General features: G+C 41.5%; 1 protein-coding gene and 1 long non-coding RNA gene across 9 annotated transcripts in view; one reads left to right on the forward strand and one right to left on the reverse strand.

Moving 5' to 3' along the window:
* Positions 1-25,495, reverse strand: part of NR3C2 (nuclear receptor subfamily 3 group C member 2) — a 365,999-nt gene extending 340,504 nt beyond the window's left edge. For 2 of the 8 annotated variants that reach the window (XM_074040565.1, XM_015450892.3), the window contains exons 1-2: positions 25,330-25,495; positions 15,311-17,069 (exon numbers count right to left, since the gene is read on the reverse strand). In XM_074040565.1, coding sequence (XP_073896666.1) covers positions 15,311-17,067 — 1,757 coding nt within the window. In that variant the 5' untranslated portion in view covers positions 17,068-17,069; positions 25,330-25,495. Of the gene's footprint in view, positions 1-15,310; positions 17,070-17,211; positions 17,300-22,353; positions 22,581-24,701; positions 25,120-25,329 lie in introns of those variants that run through there. The other 6 variants (XM_005556042.4, XM_015450890.3, XM_074040566.1 and 3 more) reach the window with 4 other exon arrangements.
* LOC102117622 (uncharacterized) lies at positions 22,900-23,460 on the forward strand. The gene is made up of 2 exons (XR_277449.5): positions 22,900-23,147; positions 23,264-23,460. It is a non-coding gene; the product is annotated as an uncharacterized lncRNA (long non-coding RNA).
* Positions 25,496-26,957: the final 1,462 nt, after the last annotated feature.

Genomic DNA, 26,957 nt, shown 5'->3' on the forward strand with positions numbered 1-26,957 from the left:
CCTCCCAAAAACATGTTGCTTTTGCCCTTTCCAATCATTAATTTTCTGTTCTCCACCAGATCACAATATTACTACTAGATAGTTCACTTCAATAATAATAAAGTCTTACTAATGATAATGCTTAGAAAAGCAATGTGACCAACCTACTTAGATAGGGAATAATTAATGAATGACTGTATGATCAGTTTTTGAAACTGATGTAGGGTACAGTTTTTGTTTGGCCAGACCCTTTGAAGACACATCTTCTCTTAGTCCATGGGGCTGGGGAGACCAAGCTCCCACCTCCTACATGCTTCCATGTCCACTCACGTGAGCACACATGCTACACCCCTACTTAAGGTTGGACAAGGGACCAATCAGAATCTATCGAGAAAGGTTATTCCTTTCACCTAAATAACTAATGAAAATAAAAGCCCAGAGTGATACTGGCCAGAAAATATAACTGAATAAAAAGAGAAAAGCCCTAATAGATGGAGACAAAGAAATTTAGGATGACACCATCTGAAACCTAGGATCTAACCAAGCCTGAGGTGTACTTCTTGAATTCCCATTTGTTTAAGCCAAGAGATTCTATTTTCTTTAAGCTAATGTGAGACGGGTCCCTGTGCTGTTTGCAAACTAAGAGTACTGACTAATTATATTACATTCACTTATAACCATCACATAATTTTATTAATGAAATTAGTATTTAATTTCTAAGTGTTCCCACCCTATGTTCTCAAACCATTATTTGGTACCTCCAGAATAACACCTACCACAACCTACTTTGTAACGGGATCTTGAATGTATCTAGATAGGGTATTCCTAAAAGTAAGGACTTCCTCATTTCCCATTCTGACCACATACCCAGTGACATAGTTTGGATCTGTGTCCCCACCCAAACCTCATGTCAAATTGTAATCCGCAATGTTGGAGATGGGAGCCTGGTGGGAGGGGATTGAATCACAGGGGTGAATCCTTCATGAATGGTTTAGCACCATTCCCTTGCTGCTGTCTTGTGATAGAGTTCTCATGAGATCAGGTTATTCAAAAGTGTGTAGCACCTCCCCACTCTTTCTCTTGCTCCTGCTCCAACCACGCAAAATGCCTGCCTTCCACCATGACTGCAAGTTTCCTGAGGCCTCCTCAGAAGCCAAGTAGATGCCTCCATGCTTCCTGTATAGCCTGCAGAACTATGAGCCAATTACCTTTCTTTATAAATTACCTAGGTTCAGGTATTTATTTATAGCAATACAAGAACAGACTAATACACCCAGGACTAGGCTTTGACCAAGTCAAGTGCTTATATAAATGCCTGCTGAAAGAAAATCAGTACTGAACAGAGTACATCTATGACACTATACTTATTAGACAGTGCAGCACCTCCCTATTTTTAGGACTCAACTACCCTTTTTATTATGATAAAACATACTAAAATTTGCCATATTCACCCTTAAGTGGCATTAAGCACTTTCACACTGTTGTGCAACCATCACCACCATCCATCTTCAGAACTCTTTTTTGGATTAAGTGCTTTTAATGTGCACTGTTGTTTGTTATAGGTTCCAAGGAGTTTACTAAGTAGAACTGGTATTTCACATAGCAGTGTAATCCTCTCTTTAAAATACCCATGTTTTCTGTCTTAAAATAGTCTTTCTTTCTTCTTTTGGGCAAAGCCCAGGGAAGGGCACTCCCCTTTTAAAGCCGAGTAACTGAAATATCAAAAGTATCACAACATTCTAAGAATAAGTATGATGAGAAAACATTTATCATTCTTCATGGATTCAACGCCTGGAAATAACTCAGCTTGCTTAATATCAGTTACATTTCTGGAAGATACTGACAATGTACTGACTCTGACAGTCATGGACATCTAGCCATTTTCCCCATTAATTTTAACTTGTTTTATGTCTAGTTTCATTAAAACTCTCAGAATACTAGATTTATTTATTCCTGTTAGAGTAAAATTGGCAAGAATTTAACTTTTTAAAAAAGCATACTTCAGCATTATGAAATCATAGAGGCTAGGCCATGTTCACAGAATTCTATTCTTTACCTCTTCCATTCTCAGGTACTGGCAACACATTCAGCCTTCAAAAAATGCACAGTTCATGAAATTATACTCTCTCATAAAAATCTTTCATTTGTTAAATGAAAATTAGCTCAAAAATAGGGGTAATGGACATCCAGTAGCCACCCACGGATCTCAATGTTTCAGAAGTCATACAAATGTAGGAGCTTTAGGTTTTCACAGTGAAAGGTTGCTATGCTTATAACTCCTCCTTCCTCTACTCTAGGCATCGTTAATTTCTTCAGTTTCCTAAAAAACAGTACCTAAGAGGGGAGAAAATGCTATTTTTCACCTTACACATAGCAACCAAGTCCAAAATACAGGGTTTATGTCAATGAAATTATAATTTCTACCACATATAGAAAGCCCAGAATGCTTTTAGAAGTCTCAGGGGAGTAACTCACATGTATACTTACCTAGATTGGGTATGAAAATGACAGGAAAATTGAGAAAAAAACCCTTTGTATCATATGATCATAAGTTCTGTAGTCACACCTCAAATTTCCAAGAACAAAAGCCTCTCAGGATATAATTTCCATTTCAAAAAAAAAAAAAATAGTGAGAATCCAAATTGGCATAAACTAAAGAATATCTGCTCCCATTCCATCTCTATACCCTGAAACTTTGCATCTAGAATCTCAAACATATCAGAAAAATATTTTTTAAGTAAATAAAAACCCTACCACGTGATGGAAGAAAATAAGCACATTCTACTTTTGGAAACAGTACTGTGAATTCAAACACCAGTTACTTGAGGACACAATTAATAGACTTTCAAACAAGCCTAGATCTTGTATGCATATCAAAATCCATATGTCACTATTTCTAATTCATTTACATAATCTTTCACCAGTTTGCTTTCCAACTCTGCCAAACCAGTAGTTGGCTCTTCCTGTTTCCATTTCCTGGGGGTATTTTTTTCTGTAGTCTAATAAAAAGTATTCTATTTTTGTATTGAAATTATCAAGTTTTACCTTCATTCAAACAAAACTATTCTGCTCCTCTTCTCTTACATTAGAGCCATAACTCTGCTTAAAGTTCCTCCTCGTTCCTATAAACTCCTGCGTTTTTTTTCCTATACTCCTTGGAAATCTACTTTTTGTGGTGCTGTTAACGCACATGGTTTAGTAGTGTACTGGAAAAGGAACAGGTTTTGGGTCCAATAACCTGGAATTCAATGATTCCTTCCTTTAAATTGTCTCTAGTATTTACCTCTCGCTCACCATCCCAATCACCTGGGCTCCTATCTGCCTAAATTACCAATATGATAGCCTCTAGACTGTGCTTTTGTCTCAATCCTTATTTTCTCCTTTGCTTACCAGATTCACCTTTCTACCCCCTTTTATGTCATTCCTGAATTAAAAAAAAAAATTTTAATGTGCTACATTAACAGTGCCCAGAACTTCATTTCAGCATCCACCGATGTCTATAATCTAGTTTTCCCCAACTACCATTAAACCCATCCAGGCAAGTTTCATTTGTCCTGTCTAGCACTTGACTTGTGCTGTTACTTATTCCTTGAATACTCTCCCTACTTCCCCTCAAATACTACCAATCTTCAAACATCTACTGAAATCTTCACCTCCTGTATGAAGGTCTCCTTGACTATTCTAGCTCACACAGAACTCTTCCTTTTCTAATCTTTGGTGATAACTTTTATCTCCATCACACAATCAAACACATAATTGGCAGGGAGGCGGTGGGGGGAAGGCTGTATACACTCGTGTGAGCCATCTTCCCCAACTAGATGGGAATACAGTAGGGACATTTGGTTTGTTTCATATTCTTTTTTGTTGTTGTTGTTCACCCACATTAAGGACAGAGTGGGGACTAAATAATTTGAAAATTGCCAATTGTTATTATTATTTTTGAAACAGAGTCTCTGTCACCCAGGCTGGAGTTCAGTGGCATGATCTCAGCTCACTGCAACCTCCGCTTCCCCGGTTCAAGCAATTCCCCTTCCCCTGCCTCAGCCTCCCGAGTAGCTGGGATTACAGGTGCACACCACCAAGTCTGGCTAATTTTTTTTGTATTTTTAGTAGAGATGGAGTTTCACCATGTTGGCCAGACTGGTCTCAAACTCCTGACCTCAGGAAATCTGCCCGCCTTGGCCTCCCAAAGTGCTAGGATTACAGGTGTGAGCCACCATGCCCAGCCTGTCAATACAGAATTTTAAATATCTATTGTACTCTTAATTCCAGGTCTTCTATCAAAAAGTTTACATTAAGGTACATTGATAACAGAACTCAAAAAGATGAAAACCACACAATACAAATGGGCAAGAGTAATCAGGCATGAAAGGAAGGCATATGAATGGCAAATAAGCACATGAGAAGATGTTTGGTGTCTTTAAGACATTAGGAAATGCCAATTTAAACCACAATGAGATATCCCTACACATGTACTATAATGCCAAAGCTTAAAAAGACTGTCAAGTGTTGGAAAGGATGTAATGAACTGTGCCTCTAATACACTGCTGGTGGAAATATTAAAATGGTACAAACACTTTGTAAAACAATTTGATGGTTTCTTAAAAATTGAAATTACCCCTATTGTATATTTTAGCCATTGCACTCCTAGGTTTTTACTGAACAAAAAATAAATAAATAAAGCATATGTCTATGTAGGTATTTGTATGTAAATATTTATAGATTTAATTGTAGTAGCCAAAACTAGAAACAAGCCAAATATCTACCAACAGGTAAATGGATGAATAAAATGTGATATAGCCATAAATATAATAGTACTCAGCAATAAACAGAAACTACTGAAATAAGCAATGATATGGATGAATCTCAAGTGCATTATACTGAGTGAAAGAAACCAGAATCAAAAGCTACATAGAGTTTAAAGACAATATAGAAAAAAACCAAAATTATGCCAATAGGGCACATACAGTGGTCACTAGGGTTGGGAGTGAGGAAAAGGATCGACCAAGAGAATTTTAGTGAGTGATAGAACTCTCCCGTATCTCGAATGGGTGGTGGTTACATGACTACACATTTCACAAAACATGTAGAACTGAACACCAAAAAGAGTGAATTTTATAGTAAGAATTAAAAATAAGTAACCTCATTGTGCAGACTAAGAGTGTAAGTCATCAGTTAGCTTGGAATACATCATCACCAACTACTGTATTATACTGAGATGAGAGAAAGGAAGAACAGTATTTGTTAATTATTTTGTGGAAAATCCTAAAAATATGCTGACAGAAGTCAAAACAATTTTTTTTTTTTGCTAAACTCAGTAGAACTCTGTCATTTAATAATTTTATTAATATTACATAATCACCAACATTTAGTCATGCCAGACACATACCCACCCCCTCTGCTAGTCAATCCATCCATTCATTCTCTCAATATTTACTGAACATCAGCAACAGACCTGGCACTGTTTCAGGTATGGAAAATGTACAAGTAACAGGCCAGAGGAGGTCCTTCTCTCAGGAGGCTTACATGCTAACTAGCAGAAATGAAGTAAAGAAAGATCATTCTGACAGGTACTGCTATGAAGACAGACAAAGAAGGTGACGTGTTAGAAGGTAGGGGATCACCACTTTCAATAAGACGATCAAGGAAGGCCTCTCTGAGAGGGTGACATTTGAACTAATCCTAAGTGACAAGAAAGAGGCAGGAAACCAAACTCTGGAGGCAGAGCCTTCTTGGCAGAGGCAACAGTAAGTACAGAGGACCCCAAAAGGAAGGGGACTTGGTTTGCGGGAACCACAGAAAGGTCACTGTGGGGAATGAGCAAGGAGGAACAGATACTAAATACAGCAATCAGGGGCCTGGTAATTTAGGGCCTTACAGACCCTAAATTATGTTACTTTCTGCTGCTTGCAATGAGAAGCCACCAGGGGGCTTTAAACTATCAGCTAGATATTGATTTATGTTTTTAACAGATCCATCTGGCTGCCTACTATTTAGGATAGTCTGCTTGCTTCTTCTCTATCTCAAATACATGTTTCTTCATTTATCTTCACTATGGGGTATTAGGCAAATCACGAATACTGTCTCTCTCCCAGTTTTCATATCTGTAAAATAGTGACGCCAGTCACCAGCAAGTGCCGAAACTCTCATAGTTAAATATTTAACCCTGAGGCTGACTGCGGTGTCATTTCTATTCTCACCTTCCCAGGACACTGCCTCATCAATCCTCTTATCTCTCTCACATTTTCGGTCTCAGCACAAGTCCATTGCCCTCTTCATGTGTCACCTGTCGAACAAAATCCTTACTCTGAACCTGCCATTTCTTTGCGCTACCATCTCTTCCCTTTAACCACTTTCGCTTTGTCACCAAAACAGATGACAAAGCAAACATACTCCCAAGAGTAAGCACTGTGCCTTCGCCCCATGCCCCAGGTTCTCCTCTTCAATGCTCATTTACTCCTTAGCCAATCACAATCCAATCCAATCCCTTCTTGAAAATCACCAACACCCATCTGTCAACAGCTCTTAGGTTCTATTCTCGGTCTTCCGAACCCTCTCATCAGATTTTGTACCACTATCTCCCACTGAAAGAAAAGGATAAGGTAACAAAGACAAAGGGTAGGATTCCATTCCCAGCTGTGTTACTAGCTACTTTGTATGATACTGGAAAAGCCATGTTGTTTCTCTGGGCGTTAGTTTCAGTATCCGTGCCCACAGCGGGTCAGATTTCTAGATAGTCTCAGAGTCCTTCTATTGGAAATTCTAAGACTACCTGATTCTTCCCTTTGGCATCTATGACTTAGCATGATCTTGGTTCTCTACATAATTCTGTCTCCTTTATTAGGATGTGTTGCTCATCTTCTTAGTGGGGCACTATTCCTCCAAGTTCCTAACAAAACGCACTTTAAACTGTACTTGAGTCACTATATACATTCCCTCCCTGGGTAATATTACTTTTAATAGCAAAAACCACAACTACTTTTGCACCAACCTAACAGCATCCACATTGACTCCCTCCCTCAATTGCAATTTCTATGAAGAGGCCTCCCTGACCTCCAGACCAACACTGCCACCTATATGAAGAATATTTCCAATCATAGGTAGCTCTGGCACTTAAAACTCATGTAGCCAAGGTAACAGTAGTTCTGCTCCAAACCTATTCTTGACCTCTTCATTTCTTTTTTTCTTTTTCTTTTTTTGAGACAGAATCTCGCTCTGTCACCCAGGCTGAAATGCAGAGGCACAGTCTTGGTTCACTGCAACGTCCACCTGCCATGTTCAAGCAATTCTCGCATCTCAGCCTCCTGAGTAGCTAGGATTGCAGACACAAACCACCATGCCTGGTTAATATTTGTATTTTTAGTAGAGATGGGGTTTCACCATGTTGGCCAGGCTGGTCTTGAACTCCCGGCCTCAAGTGATGCGCTCATCTTGGCCACCCAAAGTGCTGGGATTACACTGTGCCTGGCTGACCTCTTCATTTCTCTTAATTACTCATCATTATCAATGAGAGTTAAGCTCACAACATGATGTTTTTGCCAAATTTCCACATACTTTACTATTTCTACTCAAATATCAACTCCTCCCCTTCCTCTTCCTTAACAACGTAGTCCTAAAATTATTACATAAGGCACAGCAAAGTAGGTATCCACAGAGGGGAAAGGGGGTGGCCAACTGTGGTGGCTTACAGTTGGGTCTATCAAGCCCAAGGGTGGCTCGGAAACCTGATGTGGAAGGTCAGAGTCAAGCAGAGACAGGAGGGCACCTGTGTGTTTGTGTGGTCTAGTGGAGGGTGTCCGAACCCCAGCAGAGTGAGGACAGCCCAGCACGGGAGTCTGTGCCTGGGTGGGATAAGGAGGGCAGCCACAGAAACGGAGGGGTGTCCCTACGTCCCAGAATGTGGCATTAGACTGTAATCAGAAAGAGGAAAGTGTCTTTAGGGATAGGGACCCTCCTTGAAGAAATGGCCAATTCCAGATCTAGGTCAGGAAAAGTACAAGATGGGCCTAAAGCAAGGATGTACTCAAGGAATGATGGGAACAAGGCAAAGGGACACAGAAACCACCCTCAATGGGCTTCCATTGGCTTAATGAGGAATATTCTGACCAACAAAAATTAGGACAGTAACAGTCTGTACGTAACTCACTTCACAAAACAAAAAACAATGATGCCATGCCGATATACATAAATATGTGAATAAACAAATTCTGATGACAAATGGGGTGCTTACACAGCTTCAAAGTACCTTCCACAAAATATAGTATAATTGCAAAAGGAAAAGAGTAACTTTATCACGGAGAAACCCTGCAAACAGCACCTGAATCAAGTGGTCTAAGTACAGTAATAACACAAACAGAAGTCACATGCCACCTGACAGGATGCAACGAGAAGAAAGCACAAAACAGAGCTGGGAGTAGAATCCTGCCCTTCTGTCTTTCTGTTACATTATCCTTCCATTCCAGCAGGAGATGGTGGTATAAAAGCTGATGCTAAGGTTGGGGAGACCATGATATTCCTGCCAAAGGTACATCTGTTGAATCTAATCACGAGGAAACATACCAGAAAAACCAATGGAAAGACTTTCTACCAAATAACTGCCCTTTAATTTTCAAAAGCAGTATCAAGTCATGAAATCTAGAAAAGACTGAGGGACTATCCCAGACTAAAGAGACATGACAACTAAGCACAACACATAATTCTGAACTAGATCCTTTCGCTATAAAAGAAATTATTGGGACAAACTGCAAAAGAGTAGATGCTAGTAACTTATCCATACTAATTTCTGGATTTTGATGGTTATATTCTGGTTATGTAAGTGAATGTCCTTGATGATAGGAGTTCTCTATAATATACATTTTTGTAGATCTGTGATTATTTCAAAATAAATTTTTACACAAAAGATGGACACTTACATAGGCTTTTTCTGTAATATCTCAAACCTGTCCCCTTCTTTCTATTACCCCCAACATCCTTACTCCAGACAGCCTAGCGCTCATCCTTCTACACAGCTGGAATAATTTCTTAACAAGGCTCTTTATGCTCCAATCCACCCTACAAACACGCTGCCCAATAAGGTTTCCCCAAGTGCACTTGCTCTCCTGCCATGTCCCGCTCCAATATTTCCATAACAACTCACTACCTACCAAATTAACGACAAATTTCTTAGTGTAAGTTTCAAGTTCAACTCCCTTATAGTTCCAACTAGCCTCTTCCAGGTTTTCTCACCCCCAACCCGACATCACAGCCCACCATGCGGCTCAGCCACACTGTGTTTGCTTCCCATCTCCAGGATTTTGCTCATAGAGCTCCCTCCTCCAGTAAGTACTCACTCCCCACTCCCTGCCAAATTTTCAACACTAAGTATAAATACCAACTCTGATCATCCCTCACCTCCCCATTTTCCAAGACTTGCCCATATAGCCTCTCTCTGCCGGAATAATATCTAAAGTCAATTTTGCCACTTACGAGCCAAATTTCAGTTTCATATCACAGTTTTTGTATATTTATCTCAAAAACTCCTAATATATAAGGTGAATATTCATTACATACTGATGAAGTATTCATCAGACATGAAATTAAGTCATGGCCACAGTTATGAATCCAGGTGGCCAGCTATTATCTCATACTCCCTCCCTAAGGTATTAACTTTTTAAGCATTCAAATTACTTTTTGTTTGTCCTGTTTCCTTCCTTAAACCACAGTTTTCTATTTCTAGCATAAAATACAAACAATTTCTACCACTTTTCTACATAAAAATTTTGGCCTTAGCCATACCACTATCAATCATAAATCCAGAGGTTTCCAGAGCATAAATTAATTAAGTGCTTATATGTAATCACATTTTAACTTCATCATTACCTTACTATATAAGGAACAAAATAAAACTTTTAAAACTAAAAACAAATCCTATACTTCACAAGTTTAAAACCAGAGACCCTAATGTTTTAAATGAAGACACTATCCATTTGACATGCTTATATTTTACCTTGGTTTTCATTAATAAATGTTGGAATGTCATCAAAGATATACAAGTTAATGACTATATTTAAATGTAATATTTTTCTCTCAATTGAATTTAGTAAATGAAACAAAATTATATATTGTTTAGCAGTGGGGGTAAATTTTTATCAGCAAATGAGTAGTACAAAACTAAAGCAACAGCTGAAAGTAAAGAAAAAAAGTATTATTTTGCAGAAAAACATAAAGACATCAAAGTATGAAGAGAAGCAAAGTGTTGCTCCTAAATTAGTGGTGATCAATATAACATCTGCTATTACTCCAACATTCTAAGGACAGAAAAGGTCAGACACACCTAGAATTACAATATTGCAAAAGGCAATATTGAATATCAAATCTAGAAGTGATATCTCCATAGTAAGAACTTTACATTCAAAAGTCTAAGTCCCTAGTATGTTGATGCTATGAAAACTGCATTAAGTTGAATAATTTGAGGTTATCTAACTGAAACCATGGCTTTTATTTCAGCATCATTTTTAAACTATGATGTAAATAATAAACCAATATTTTACATGATAAGAGGCAGACATACTGACATATAAGCCTATGATATTTGTGATGTTTAAAAATAAAACTCACAAAAGTACACTGTACATACTGATTTGTGTATTATAAAACACTTAATTTTTTTATTATCACCACTCTTCCCTGATATATCATAAGTGAATGAAAAATGAATATCAGGAGAAATAACTCTCATTTTTAAATAAATTATAAAAATATTTAAAATATTTACCTGGTGAAATTCTAGGTACATTAGCAACTTCAAAATCAAAATATTATAAGACACATAATAAGTAAAAGAAAGTTACATGTTTTCATTCCCAAATGACCTAAGCAATGCCGTAATGGATTTATTTATTAGAATAAGCATCAATACAATCTCTCTCTCTCAGACACACATCACACCATTCTTTCATACATTGCATTACACAGAAATATTTACGTCTCAGCTGCTTATTCTGAAAGTTTGGTAAAAGGGCAAACTTTGTCACAAACTCCCCAAATTCTGACGCTTTGGTGTGTCATACGACGTGAGTTTCAAGGAAACTTCAGGGGCAATTGAAAAATAAAAGAATAAACATAGGTTATTTACTAAACTGTTTCATTCTATCGTGAAAAAAAAAATCAGCACATATTAAGATAAATACCTAATTACTTGTCTTGAAACCTACCAGAATATGCCCTTTGAAATAGTAAACTTTACATTTAAAAGTCTAAGTCAACGTTAGCCCTGTGTTATGATGCTATCAAAGTGACTATGACTATCGCCATAAACAGCCAGTGTTATGTCAACAGAAATGCCCTGTTTCCATGAGGAATTGTGTAAATAAAAAGAACAAGGAATTCATAGTAAGTTTCAGAGTTTATTTTTTTTTAATCTGGTTTTAAGAAAACACAACTGCTCCTCTTTCAAGTGAAATCATAGATCACCCCTCCTCATTTTTACTTTAAAATGGTAAATGGAAACGATGTTTTTCTCCCCAGACTATGCTGAAAACCATGAAGCTAGATTTGAGACTACAAAATACTTGAAACTAGATTAACAAGTTACGTTAAAAGATACTCTATTTTGATTCTTCAAAGGAAATTACACTAGTAACTCTTGAAGCACATTAGTGATTAGTAAAGCGATTAGTTCAACTTAATCACTTTAAAATGAAGAAACTGAGGCTCAGAGCAGTTTTGTTGATGTCCAAGCAGACAGGGGAGTTCTAATCTACCTGACACAACTAGGTCCGGTGTCCAATCTAAGGGCTTTACATTTAGCTTTGTCAGAATTTACTTTACAATTTGGCACTAGACAATCCATTCACTGGAAATTATTAACAGATGACTTTCGTCACCACTCTCACGGAATGCCCACAGACTGAAATAAAGACAACACACACCTCACAGCCATTACTCATTTCTGTCAGTTTAAAAAATTAACCTGGGAAAGAATCATTTTTCCTATTTGAATAGACACTCCTTCCTCAGAATAATACTCAGTAACGCTAATACAAATAATGTAATATCTTCTTTCTTCATTAACCTCCAAAGGGCGTATAAAAGAGTAAAAACCAGCAGTTCTCAGCTTCTGGATCTCAGAATTCCTTTTCATTCTTAAAAAGTATGAAGGATCCCAAAGAGCATTTGTTTATGTGAGTTATAGTTATTGCTACCACACTGGAAATTAAAACTAAAAATAAATTATTTAAATTAAAAATTAGAACTAATATTAAATTAGTTTAAATTAAAAATTAAAAATGTTTTAAAATCATTTAAAAATAAGTCATTACATATTAACATAAACAATATGAAAACTGTTTATGAAACAATATTTCCCCAAACAAAAGTCCTTAGGGACAAGAGTGGCACTGTTTAACATTTTTGCAAGACCACTGTCACACTTAATAGAAGACTGCTGGATTTTCATTGCTACCTGTGGTGCTATGTTTTTCTTCAAGTATATAAAGAAAATCTGATCTCATATAGATATGTTGTTGGGAAACGGAAAGAATATTTTAATGGTCATTTCAGATAATTGTAGATATGAATCTTTGATACTATACTGAAAATTCACACTGAATAGTTCCTTAAAGGTTAATTTCGATGTGGAATCTGAAACAGTATCAGTGAACTTTTCGTACACGATTATATCAAAATCCATTGGTCTGTGTTCCATTCTGAGTGGATATTTGACCAAAGCATGATTTCTGACTGTGTGAACTTCCTTGAAAAGGTCTCAGGAACCCTCTAACCACGATTTGAGATCTACCAGAAAATACTGTAGTTCAAGGTTCAACCTAATGATGAAGGATACTATTAAACCTAGAAGCAGTATACCCTGCCTTAATCCTTTATGATATTTAATTCATTAATCTATTCAACATTCCCCGAAATGAGTTATCATTATATATTTTAAGAAACAGGCAAAAAGGTTGGGCTTTTTGTTCAAAATAAGAGACTAAGGATGAGACTTGGATGAGTTTAAATATTATAACATGTAGACTGAACTCTAGAAAAACATCAGAATTTCCTCTGATCCTTGAGCTTTTACTCTGATAATCATCAAAACAAATAGGTTTGGATACTATTCACCAAGAAAAGCTGTAAAGAATCATTAATCTATAAGAGATGTCAAATCTCTTATAAAGCTTTAAGTTAAAGTTTTTAGGAAATTTAGCTGGCACAAAACCAGTACGTATATAAGCAGAATGAATCCTTGTTGACTGTATTAACAAATACATAAGGAATTTTGGAATACTCAAGAGGAGACACAAGACAACACTTCCTGCGCCCACAAATGCAGGATAGGCTCAAGGTCACTAATTCATACGAACATGTCTAAGGCTATGCATGGGTCACTGGACCATCAGGAGGGGCTTCAGGAGTTGAGCAGGAAAAGTACATTTAAAATAGTAGAAGCAGGGATATAGAACAAACATAAGAGACAACTAATCATTTTAGCTTACTGCATCTGTAACATTTCTACCAGAAACATCATTATTCAAAGAAATAGTTTTCAAAACTAACAAAGCATAAATAGAACTGTAATAACAAAGGTATAGTGCATAATCATTTTTTAAAAATGAGCTTAATCGTCAGAAATTAACAAATATTTAGCAAATGCTTAAATCTTTTAAGTATTTCTTTATAAGATTCTGTGGAATTTCACATAATGAAGGAAAAAAACTAGAAATATGAAAACTAAAAGTATAAAACCATTTCATAATAGCTAAAACATATACAATGCATACTAACATATCAGAAGGAATTCAAAGTATTTCTCATAAATTAACTCACTTAAATTGTCTTAACTACCTTTGAGATGGGTACTATTTAATTCCTTTATGCAGTTGAGAAGACTAAACAATTAAGTAGCAGAGTTGGGATTTTAACCAGTCATGCTGTTAACTACCAGGCTATACTACCTCATACCAGTTTACTAAAAACATCATTTACAAAAATAATCACATCACATGAAAAAATTTCCTTCTCTAAAAGTAAAGCAAAGCAGTAGCAGTAAAACACATGCTCAGTTTGGTTCTGATGGCAGCCATGCTATCTCATGACTTGTGTTAGGGCTTATAATTTAAAGAGACAGCATTAGAATATGATTGAATAGTTCATACTATGGGAAACTATAAAAATATATCCTTTATGAAATGTTTGCTTCCATAAATGCAAGAAAAGCAAGGTTTGAGGCAATGACAATGAAAAGAATGCATAAATTAAAATTTTTGCTTTTGGTTTGGGAAAAAAACAGAGTAGGAGAAAGCCACAGCAATACATGTAAACCCTGTATCCTGTTAATGGGATGGACATATTTCCCACAAGATAATTTTTAATGAAATAAAGGAAAATATCCACATAGTTCTGGATGCCAAAGGAACGAACTATACCAAGGAAATCTATTCTTTATATAGTCCATAAAGGAATAATTTATCACAACCATGTAATAAAAACAGTACTGAAGCAAAGTCCAATCCAAGTATTCACTGTATAACTTAGAACCACCCTTTATAGTCATATCTAAAACCTCTTCCTTGTTTTTTCTAAATATATACAACATGCTATCTGCAACAAGGAAAGCCAAGAGATATTTTACAGTAAATAAAATATGTCTTCTTGCAGATCTCAAAAGTTATAAATATACCAATTCAAAACTGCAGTGACATATTTCACTTCCAATATAAGTAAGAAAGCAAGATTGTCCACTTAGTAATTTTAGATATGCTGAGTCTTTAAAAGCCCTCAACAGTTAAGGAAATGATTTATTTGTATTGAAAAACCACAACTTTCATATAATTAACCTACCCAGAAAAGGGCAGAAGGGAGGGAAGCTTGTGGGTAACAGATACAGGATTCAATTTTATTTTTCACAACCGATGAAGTGATGATTAATAAAGAAAGCCATAATAAAAAAAGGACTAAGACCACAAATAGACTAACTTCAAGCAATTTTAGTAAACCAGCAAACAGCTAAAGGAAAAAAAATCTAGCATTCTTCTGCTAAATTACTATATTTACATAGTAACTGCCAGTAAAACATAAATTTTCCAAACACCTAAAACAGGCAATGGGGAGTGGGGGACACCTACATATGCCCCTTCAAAATCAACGTAGATATTTTCTAAGACATTTTAAGAACTTTTTTTCCTCTACTTCAAAAAAATAACATTATAGCAACATGCAAAGGGGAGCACCATATGACCATCCTTAAAACAGTAATCTGAAATGTGTTTAAATTTATCGACTGTAAAGATAATGCTAACCTTCAACATGTATAAAGCCATGACTTCCAAAAAAATGGAGAAAACCAACTTACCTTGATACATTTTCTGGAATGTATTCTAAGACCGGATACCCATCATTTCTTCTAGACGACAGGTCACCGTGTGATTTCCATGACTCCACTAAAGTATTGACAGGAGGAAAGGAACTCAGGTGTTGGAAAGATTGGTCTCTAGCCGATCGCGATAAAGATATTGTACCCTGAGCACCAATCCTGTAGTGGAAGGACTGTCCACCTGAATTCACCCCAACAATGGCAGAGGAAGGGATGCTGGCCTCCGGGTAATAGCTCCCATCATCTGGTTCTTGTTTAATACCCACTGGGAATCCGCTGCCTTCACAGTTACCATCAAAGCCGGGCACAGGTGGTCCTAAAATTCCTGATAGGGAATAATAGTCTTTATCATCCATAAAGGAAAAATACGAGCCATCCATAAATGGAAATGGGTTTACTGTTGGATTCCCTTTAAAAGAGGTGCCGGAACATGAATGCTTGGTTGATTCTTGCTTTATTGGTACTGAGAATGGAGAATCCGAATTTATTTTGCTATTTCCTCCTAGACATGAGCTGCTAAAAGCTCCATCTGGTTCTGGTTTTATGTACTGGACAATATTAAGCTGGCCAGTCACACCGTTTGAGATGGCACTCTCTACTTCCTCAGTCTTAGGAAAAGGGACCTCTTGAGCACCTTTCTCCTGTGTGTCTGGACTGGGAATCACATCCCGTGATGTACTGGATCCAGCAGAGGTGCCAGAAGCAGTGTAGCTGAAGGCATTGTTTACAGGGCTACAGATAGATCCCACAGTACTGGCTGCCGGACTGGAAAGCGTGGATCTGTTATTAGTGTTGGAAGGGCTGGAAACAGAGCACCTTGAGTTGTTGATATTTGCAGGGCTAGATACAGAGGATCTCAGAGTGACGTTATTGGGACTGGAGACTGGAGATTTTACACTGCAGTGACTTGGAGGGCTGGAAATTGAGGATTTCATGCTACTTAACGGACTTGAGAGAGGAGAGCCCACGTTGCTAGCATGTGCAGGGCTGTGCGACCTGGAGCCTCGATTTTCAACATTAGGAGAGCATGTCAGAGGAGTTCCCTGGGTGATTGGGCTGTGCACTGGAAAATTGCCAAAGCTGGCTGTGGTGGAGGACACAGAGTTGATTCCAGCAGGGCTGCAAACCGAAGATGTCATGTTCAGAGGGCTGCAAACAGACGGGCTTTTCTCATGACACATGATAGGGCTTTTAACAATGGCACGCATGACGCCACCATTCATGGAGCTCCCAGAGTCAGACATAAATGATCTCAAGGGCCTGTTCACACAACTTAGAGTGGAAGGACGATGGCCATTTCCTTTGTAAAATTTCACCAGCTGTTCAACATTCTGATAAATCTTAGCTGGACTCATGCTTCCTTGCTGGTTCTGCTGTTCATAGGAATAGTCAGCATCTCTTACAGAATCCATATATAAACCCATGGACTCAGCTACAGTTGCTGAAAGTTCCTTAGATTCCAGCTCAGTTTTAATATCAGCTGTTAAAATCCCAGGCCGATTACTGTCTTGCTGAAGGCAAGGGAGTAGTTCGTGTTTTTCTTTGCTGCTTCCTTGAGTACTGTTGTTTGGAATAGCACCGGAAACACAGCTTACGTTGACAATCTCCATGTAGTTATTCTCATCGGTCCTCTCTGTAGGTCCCAGGGAAGAATGCTCCACAGCCTGAGAAACTTGACCCCACCGTCTTTCCATATCTAGACCTTCAGGGAGACTGTGGTAGCCTTTGGTCTCCATCACTAACAAATAAATTTACATTAAAAAATTAGAGTCAGTTATAGCAATATTACTCTAGAAGACATTCTAAAATTGCATTTACTGAGCCACGGAACACCTTCTACTTATTATAAGCAACATTTCTAGCTAATTTAAAACTGTTACCTTTTTGGATGCTGACATAACAGAGTATTGACTACAGCTTGTCCAGATGTCAGAACAAGAGAAGCGATCATATAAAACTCTTTTGGATCTAAATAAAAGTAACATGTTTGCTATAATACAGTCTTTAGAGTCTGCAAAAAATATTTACAAATGTTAACTTATTAGACATTCAAAGTAATCCTGGCAATTAAGGCAGGCAAAAAAAGGAAACTGAGGACTTAGTGAAGTCGGTGGCTTGCCCAAAGTCAAAGACATAGTGACAAAGTTGGGTTTAAATCTCAATCTTCTGACTCCAATGCCTTTGGAGTCTATGGATCATATAGAAGTTGCCTTCCATATTTAATACATGGCCATGTTAAAAACAATATGGAAATGTAATTAAAGTTACTCTTTCCAAACACAAACATACCAAATGAGTTATCATAGAAAAATAATTTGTGATTTTTTTTAGAAGTAAGACTTTCTTAAGATAGATTAGTGATGAAGATAATTTAATGTCAGTTCTGAAAAGTCAGGATCTATATATTCTGATTAAGATGGTCCATAGCTCAGAGGGGTTGTATGACAACTCAGGAATGTCTGGTGTCTTCTCTGTATTTCAGTACTGGCAAGGACTTTGACATGCACCCTGACCTGTGCGTGGTACCTCTGCTAGAACGACTACCAACAATCAAAAATGTTTACTCTCGATGGTAAATGGAGAAGTCTGAGAGGAGCCCTGAAAATTTAAGCATTGGTTCATTCATTCAACCATATTTACCAAGTGCTTGCTACATCCTTGACCTTAGACCAGTCAGTGAATAGGTAGTGATAAACAAAAGAGACACAATCCCCATCCTCAAGCAACCCATAAGGTTGTTTCAGATATACAACCATATCCATGCACTCTATAGATCAATTTACTTCACAGACAAAATCATCATAGTAGGCTATATTGACATAATTCTTACTCATATAATTTAATGCAGTATATTAACTCATTTAACCTTACACACAACCCTGAATGACTGACAAAAGTATTACCCAAATAATACAAGTGTGAAAACTGAGGCACTAGGCACACAACTAAGTGTTGGAGCTGCAATTTGATCGCAAGTCTCTCTCTACATCAGTTTCTCAATCTTGGCACTATTGACATTTTGGGCCTGATGATTCTTAGTTGTGGAGGTCTGCCCAATGCATTGTTAAGGTGTTTAGCAGTATCCCTAACCCTACCCACTAGATGCCAGTAGCATTTTGCCTCCCCAGTTGTGACAACTGAAAATGTCTCCAGACATTACCAAATGCCCATGGGGGGCAAAATCACCCTTGACTGACAACCACCACTCTAAAGAAACACATCTTAAAGGAAATTAACTCACTCACAGTAAAATTTTATTTTTACATTTTACTATTTTAAAACTCCTAAAATCTGTATTATGCAGTTTTCAAACATTTCGAAGTCTGTAAACAATCTATGGCTCAATAAAAGTCCTGATCTAAAAGATGCTGTTTCTGCAATTCTATACACAAGCTTTATTTTAGGCCTCTCATCCTTTCCCCTCTTTGCCACTATCTTGACCCTGCCTACCTTCCCTTCGTTTAAAAACAAACAAACAAACAAACAAACAAAAAACAGGAAGTCCCTTTGTTACAGAACATGTATTAATTAACATTGAAAAATAATGCTACTAAATAAATTTGCATTAGATAAATCTTAGTTGGACTCATAAGTAAATTTGCATTAGATAGCACAAAGCCCTATGAAGAAATTTAATGTCCAAATTGTCCAAGTATTATAATTACCTCTTACTTTTCTGCGTTTTACACTAGAGTTTAAGTTCTGAAAGGGCAGAAATGATCAATTTCATTACAGTATCCCAAGTAGATAGATCACAAAAAATTTTCAACTATTATAATATCAATACTCAATTTCCAAACATTAAAATCTACCAATTATGTAGTATGTTTTCACTTAAAGAACATCCTATAAATTCCTAATCAAAAATCAATCACAAAACAGTAGGAAATAAATAAAATTACAAAGGTTGAGGTAGTTATCTATTAATAGTAATTCCAGCCAAAAGATTTGGTGTGGATGAAAGCCAAGTAAAAGTTGACAGAAAACTGAACTAAAAAACAGTGAATTGGGATCCAAATAGCTAAGACCGGCCTTTTTTGCTTTACTGAAAAACCATTTAGTCATACCTATGTATTGAAAAATAGCAGTAAATATTACGTGCTGCTTCTATGTCTACCTAAGAATATTCTGTCTTCCCCATACTAAAGATGAATGACTATATAGCTAAGGTATAAATGGTTCAGATCCAAATTCGTTAAACAACACGATAATTATGTCTATTTGTATTCAAAACTGAGCACTTTCTGCACATCTCACCCCCCACCCACCCCCAAATTCACATTCACTCTCTTGGCAAACTGCACCACAATCTAACCAGATGCCTGGAAGTTACTCTTGTCTCAACAACCTTACCCGAAGGCCTTCACTGGCACACTCTGCCTCACTCACACAGCCTCATTCTCTTCCTGGTCATAGACAAGTGGGCTCTCTGTCCTGTGTCTGAAGGGGGACCCTCACCCAGACCCCTCTCCAAAACCCATTTTCCAAACTATCTTTGGGAAGGATGGTCACTCTTGGCTTTTTTGGTTTCCCTATATAAATTTACATACCAAAACCTCTGGGAGATTCTGTTTACTTTTTAATCCAGCATTCTTCAAATAGTTTGACCACTGCACCTTTTTCTCAAAGAACATCTACTAAGATTCTGCACTTTTCGGCACTCTGCCCTAAAGCAAGAACCAAATCCCACGTTTGTGAGGCTACAGAAGACTTGAAGAGAATCTATATGGGAGATGATGGGCAGCAAAGACAGTCTTAAAGCCCTGGACAAGGTAGCACCTTATCAGCTAACATCATACAGCTGATCACAACTCTCCTAGTCCTGTTTGGCTAACCTTGAACTCCCTTAATAACATAGAATAGGCTGTATTTCACCACATGATTGATAGGACTCTCATTAAGGAATTTGCAAAAGGTTTTGCTGAAATCTAAATTACTTTGTTTAAGGTATTCTCGTCTACCAACCTAAGGCACCTCTCAACAAAGGAAACAATACAGATCGGCAATAGTCAAACACAAAAGAAGACACGACATCTAGCATCTGCACGGCTTCCACGCAAACATTTTTTTAAGATCAGATATTTTTAAAAATAGCATTATTGAAATATTTTACGTTGAGTCTCCCTAGTATTTTAATTAGTCTTTTCTGTAAACAAATGGGTCCGGTTAGGAATTTATGTCCTATATCCATCCAGGAAACCGAGGCTGTCTTTTTGGAACTGGCACAATGACCATGGCTTGAGCAGAATTTCAGTCAACCCGTACTTACTAGTGGGTACTGAAAATATGAGTCGATGAATATGATCCTCATAGAACTTAATATCTAGAGGATAAAGAAAAAGTTTTTGTTACTAAAGTATAAAATGAAGCAGATAGAGGTATACAAATCTAACAAAACTCAGGCTTGCCTGCCTCACAGTGGAAACCATACCAAAGATTCTCTTAGGAAAAATGCAAAAAAATTATGAACTTTTAATTTTCATGCAAATGGGCCTCACCCCGAATCATAAAAAAAAATTCACATAAGGAAAAGCACTGGTGGAGGTGCTACTTTAAGCCATACATATGCTCTCAAACACAAAAGAAATGCTATTTTCACAAAGGAAAACCTTAAAGTTTTATGTTTTACAGTCTGCGTTAAATTGCCCTTTTCCACAAGGAAGTACTTTTTTCATGAATATTAACAAAGATCCTTGCGAATTTGTATTTTATCTGGAAATACTTTCACTTTTAGTATCCCCCAAAACCCAATCTCATCATGATGGAAATGATACAAAAGGCATCATTTTTAATATTTATTTCACTACAATATGGCACCTTAAAGACTAACGCTTAAGAATCTCACAATCATCTCTAGGCTGCATAGTTGTGAAAGTTCACTATACGTAACTATTTTTTGTCATTCCCCACTACAGAACTATTATGTTCGTCTCTTTTATAGATGAGGTAAATGATAGAAATCTGCCCAAGGTCACCTAAGAGAGCGGGAGAACCAGTTAGAACTGAGCACACCTGATTTCTATTCACTCACCTAATTTACCGAGCCACCTGATCTTTCCAAAAATCGCCAAACAAAACTATGCCTCCCTTAAAGGAAAAAGCTCCACTTTAAATTATTTTTTAAAACTTCTCTCAAGCTTTTCCACGATAGCTGCCACGATGTCAAACATAAAATTAAAACTTCACAGCAGGACTTAACGCTGTTATCATTAGTATGTAAATATCATCAATAACAGCACCTAGAGACATGGCAATACAAAATGTTAAGAAGCAACTTGGTGCCTTTAAAATTCGGCGGTTTCAAAAGCTCGTCTGCTATCAAAAGTTTTCATAACTCCTATGTCATAATAAATAATTAAAACTGATGGTGCCATAAACCATTATTATTTAAACCTGGTCTTTTTAAATTGAGTAGGCAAAGCCACGCACCTAAAATTCAGTAGCAGAGTAAGGATGCCACCAAAAGAAGCTTCGTCCCTTCTCCCTTGCCCTTAAAATTCCAACTGATGCCATAGGAAGCGTAGCCTGTCTCAAGAGTTTCGCGAATGCTAGGGAACGGGAAATGCACGAATTTCCAGAGCCCCTTTTATACAGGATCTATTAGGATCTATATCTCCTTCAACTGCCCTTATCCGCTACACCTTCGGCTGAGAACTGGGAGCTTCCGCAATTGATAAAGGAAAGAAATAGTATTCAAACGTCCTTTAAAAATTGTACAGGGAAAATGATTCGAAATTCATCTTCGGGGAAAGGGAAGAGTGGTAGACCTCCCACTGCCAAAGGCAGTTAAAAGCTGCTAGTTAGAGGGCATTTATCCAAAGTGGCCAAACTTTCCCAAAATAGTCCTCTGGCGGCCAAAGGGGGAGAAAAGTGGAAAACCAAAACAAAACAACAAGCACACAGCACCATACTGACTGTGCCTCCGGATTACGCAGCCACTTCTCCCTGCAAAGTGCACGCTCCCGCGCCGCGGCCGCACGCCGAGCAGGGCAAGCTTTGCCCTGCCGCGCGCCCCTACACACCTGCCTCGGCCGGGGTCCGTCTGTCGCCGTCTACCTGTTGCAGCGCTTGCCACCGCCACGAAACCCCTGCTGCGGAGCCCCCCTAAATCCAACCACATCCAGGCCAGCGAGTGCCGCTCTCCCTGCAGAGGGAGAGCCCGAGGCAGCAATGCTCTTGCACCCAGGTGACTGACTGCACGGGCTTCCTCTGAGCAGCCTGAAGTTGGCTCCAGTCTCCCGGGCCCAATGACACCCCGGGCGCGGAGGGGCTGAGAGGAGGGGGCAGGGGCAGGGCCAGGGCGGGCAAAAAAGGGAGGGAGAGAGGGCGGGCGAAAGCCCGGAGGGGGAGTGGGCCAGCTGGAGGGCTGGCCCTTTTAAAAGCGGGTCACATGTCCAGATAAAGTTCAGGTTGCTATCCCGCCCCCCTGAACCCTTCCTATTGGCCCGAAGAGAAACAAGGCTCCACGCTGCACGGGTCAGGCGGGCTTCTTATTGGACAATCCAAGCTGTCAGTCACCAGGCGGGCGACATGACTGATACAAAGTTGCTGCGACACAGCCTGGACTCGGCAGCTTCCTTAAAGCCGCAGCCGCGACAGGAGCTTGGGGTGCCGGGCGGTGGCTACATCAGGCGGCCTCCGCACGCTGCCCCCACCCCCATCGCTCGGCCGCCCAAACTCGCTTACGTCCACCCTGCTCTCCTTCTGGCCGACTCCAGGATATCTGGAGAGATGTGAAAAGTGTGGGGACACGGAAGAAGTCGGTTTTTCCGCGAGCAAAGTGTCGTCCCCTCACGCTCTCCACCTGCAGCGCCAGGTGAGCTGCAGCCCAGACCCTGGCGCCGCCCGGCAGCGTCCGCGCGCGGGGAGGACTCTGGGTGGGATCACCCGACCCCCGAGATTCCTCTCTCAGCCCCTTTCCACTGTCTCCAGAGTTACCTCTCAGCAGAGCAGCAGCAGCCTTCGCTGCCAGCGAGCAAGACGATCACGTTCCCACTCGATTTGAATGTACTTGTTTTAACCGTGCTGCAAGAACCCTTTAAACACAGCCTTCCTCCCATCCCTTAGACCCCTAACCAAACAAACAAACAAAAAAGAAAAAACAAAAGAAAGAAAAAGAAAAATGAAAACAGTGCCAGAGTAAAGAGCTGCTCCTCTACTTCCTTAAAATTTTGTCACTATACTTACTACTTCAGTATTGGATTTTTCCACTAGTTCAATTTGAAAGCAAGCTTACCATCGAGGATATTCACGTTATAATGGGTGGAGGGGGTGGGTCACATAAGTGGGAGAAACAGGCAGGAGGGGGGAAGGAACCAAACTGTTTTCGAAGGATCGGTTGTCTGCATGAAGAAATTTCGGTTTCCCTCCAACCGCCCCCTCCTCGATTCTCCTCCCGCCCACCCAAATGCTGCAGTTACTAAGCAAAAGGATGGGTTTCTTAACTTTGATTTCTAAGGACTTTTAGGCTCCGCGTATAAGGCCCCGTTTTAGGCTCCCCGCTGGCCGGGAGTCAGCATCAGTGACGTATACACCTAAATCTGGTCCCCCGGCCCTCGGCGACCCACAGCCCGGCGGCGGCAGCTGTGCGGCCTCCCGCCTTACCCTCGCTTAGCGCCCGCCAAAGCCCGAGGCTGGGGGCGGGGGGACACCCTGTGCCCAAAGGCCCCTCCTCTCCTTGCAGTTAGTTAAGCTTCGGGATTCCCGACCCCTAACCCAGGGAGACTTGAACTCTCAGCCGCTCCAGTCGGGAACTCCCTGGAGAAAGGGGCGACAGCGGCAGCGCCAGGAGCTGCTCCTGACCCCCGACTCTAATGCTCCTCGGTCCCCAGCGCAGAGCTGCCCCTGGTGTCCCCACAGCCAGGAGTCCCCGCCGAGCATCCCAACTTTCCCAAGGGACCCACCGTCACGCGCACTCTCCCGTCCCTGCGAGCCGGGCATCGATCGCACCCCGGCAAAGCGCTGGCGGCGGGCGGGAGCAAGGGGAGTCCCGGACCTAGAGCCTGGGCACGCGAGGCGGCGGCGGTTCCGCAAGCGTTGCCGAATTATTCATTATTAAAGGAACGGACGTGTCTCTTTTACTAAGTTTTTACCTCCTTTGAGGAGGACCGGTCTTGCCCTGGATCTCAGCTTCTTGCAAAATCTAGGTTAGAACCGTGCAGGGGCAGCCGCCGCGATCGCTCGCCCGCCACCCAGCACCCTTGCCCCAGGGCCGCCAGCGGGCAACTCGTCTCCTACCCGCATCCCACCTCCGCTCGCCAACCCGCGCCCTCTGCCCTCGGCGCGCAACCTGCCTTGCCCGGGGCCGCCCCTGCGCTCTCCGGGCCCCCTCTCGCCGCTGTCAGCGCAAAGTGACTGTCGCTGCACTCACCTTTTCTAGGACATGGTGGGGAGGCTGGGGCGGGGGAAGGGGGACGGCGAGACTCCCGCCGCCGCTGCTGCCGCCGCCACCAGCAAGTCCAATATTGGCTGATCGGCGGTGAGGACGGAGAGGATGATAATCCCGGCAGTCGCCCTGCTGACGGTGGGTAGAGCAATAGTGCTGTTACCCTACAAGAGGCGGCGAGGCAGCGGCGCCAAATCGCGCAGAGGGGGACGCGGGCACCCGCCCGCCCCCAGCGGCGGCGGCCGGGCCTCAGGCGGGCTCCTCTCCCGGGGCTGCGCGTCCGCCCGGCGTTGACGGCGGCGGCGTCCCTGGGAGCCGGGAAGTCCGGCGGGAGGATCCCGCGCCCGCCGCTCCGCAGCGCCGCTCTCCGCGCCCCCTCCCCCGGCCCGGGATGGCCGGTGACAGGTCGGGCGGCCGAGCGCGTGTAGGAGGGGGCGGTCGCAGGGGGAGCCTGCGCCCCCCTCCCCGGGTCACACCCTCAGGAGCGGGAGGAGGTGGCACCGCGTACGGCCACCAGCCGGTGGGAAACAGGCAGGGGCGCCGGCGGCCGCCCTCCCACTACGGTCACTGACAACCCGGAGGCCGAAGGAAAACTGAGCCCAAATGCACGCACCTCCTTCAGCCCTGCCCGCAGCCCTTCAAAGTCTGGCCCTGACCTCGCGCCCGGCCTCAGGTGCAGTTCCCACCTGCGGGGGGAGGCGAAGGCTGGGGACCACGCGCGGGGGGCCGGAGGGAAAAGTTTTCTTTTCCTGCTCCCGGGCTGCCCACCCCGCGAGGCTGCTCCTCTCCCCGCCCCTCTCGGGCTCGCCGCGCCTCTGCCCCACCCCCGCCGTGGGGGGGCGCCGAGGAGGGAGCGGGCGTCTGCGCGCGGAGGCGTGCGGGGAGCTGGCTGGGGCGCGGCGGTCGCGACCGGTCCCCTAGCTCTGACGGCGGCTCAGACGCCCGCGGAGGCGGCTCGGCGGGGCAAACCAAGGAAGGGGCGAGCGTCGGGACCCCTCCCCCTCCGCTCGCGGCGCGCCGCGCGCCCCCGCGTCGCCTGGCGCGCCCCCGCGCCCTCGCGCCCGCCTGGGCAGACACCTACGCAGACGCGAAAGTGAAAGGGGGGCGACCGGGCCAGGCAGGCGGGCGGCCGGCGGCGCGCGGGCACGCGGCCGGGGACCGGAGGATGGATGAGTGAACCCGGATCCCGGGATTCTCCCGCGCCCGCTGCTCCTCTGCGGAGCCTCCCCGGAGTCCCACGCCCCCACCACGGCCACGCAGATCACCGCGTCAGGAGATATGTATGCGTGTGCATGTGTGTGCGCGCGTGTTCACGCGCGTGTGCGAGGTACGCTTCTGCCCCAGACTCTTCCCCCGCACTGTTACACACACCCTTAGATGGAAGATTGGGGGCTTGGGAGGGGGAAGAAGTATGAGTGTCATTACCACTTATGGGCTCCCTTGCTGTGGTCCCTTTTGACTCAGTTAAACCCCGCGAACTGACCACACACACACACACACACCCCTTTTCTGGCTTAACACTCCTTTTTCTGCGGGTTCTATTGCCCCCCTCCACCCCCGCCCTTCTTTGGGTTCTTTCCCGTTTTATTCCTAAATAGCTGTGAAAGTTGCTAATCCCTTCCCACATAGACCCGTGTTAAACACCGAGCTGCCCTGTTAAAACAATCACTGCCTTTCTCCTTCCACATTCCCACTGTCCTAACAGCGAGCTTCCCATTGCCTCCATCACCTACACAGTTTTGGCACGACTTGGTTCTTAGATGGCTCCAGGTAACATTTTCACCTCTAGTAAAGCAATCTTTTGGCTTTTATTTGTAGGAAAGGCTTCTATCTTCATATTTACGGCATTCTTAAGGTATATCTTAAGATGGTGATCAAGAAAATATTTACATATCAGATAGTTTGAAAAATATTCAGTGAGTTTTAAAAAGAACCATTTAGAAGTGTACTGGTGTCTGCAAACTAATTTGGAAATGCGTGCATCAAAAATAAAACGCAGTGACATTGGTGGATTGATAAAATGGACAGAAGGATGGATAGATGTGTGATAAAGCATGTTGATAGTACAATATTAATAGTAGAATGTACGTGCCAAGTATACAGGTGTTCACTGTAAAGTTCTTTCAACTTTTTTGTGTGTTTGAAATTTTTCATAACACAATGCTGGATAAAAAGAACCCCCCACTTAAGGTAACCTATATAATGTTAATTGCTTCCAAAACTTATAAATTGGGCATTGAT

The sequence above is a fragment of the Macaca fascicularis genome, chromosome 5, assembly GCF_037993035.2.
Source record: "Macaca fascicularis isolate 582-1 chromosome 5, T2T-MFA8v1.1".
Lineage (NCBI taxonomy): Eukaryota > Metazoa > Chordata > Mammalia > Primates > Cercopithecidae > Macaca > Macaca fascicularis.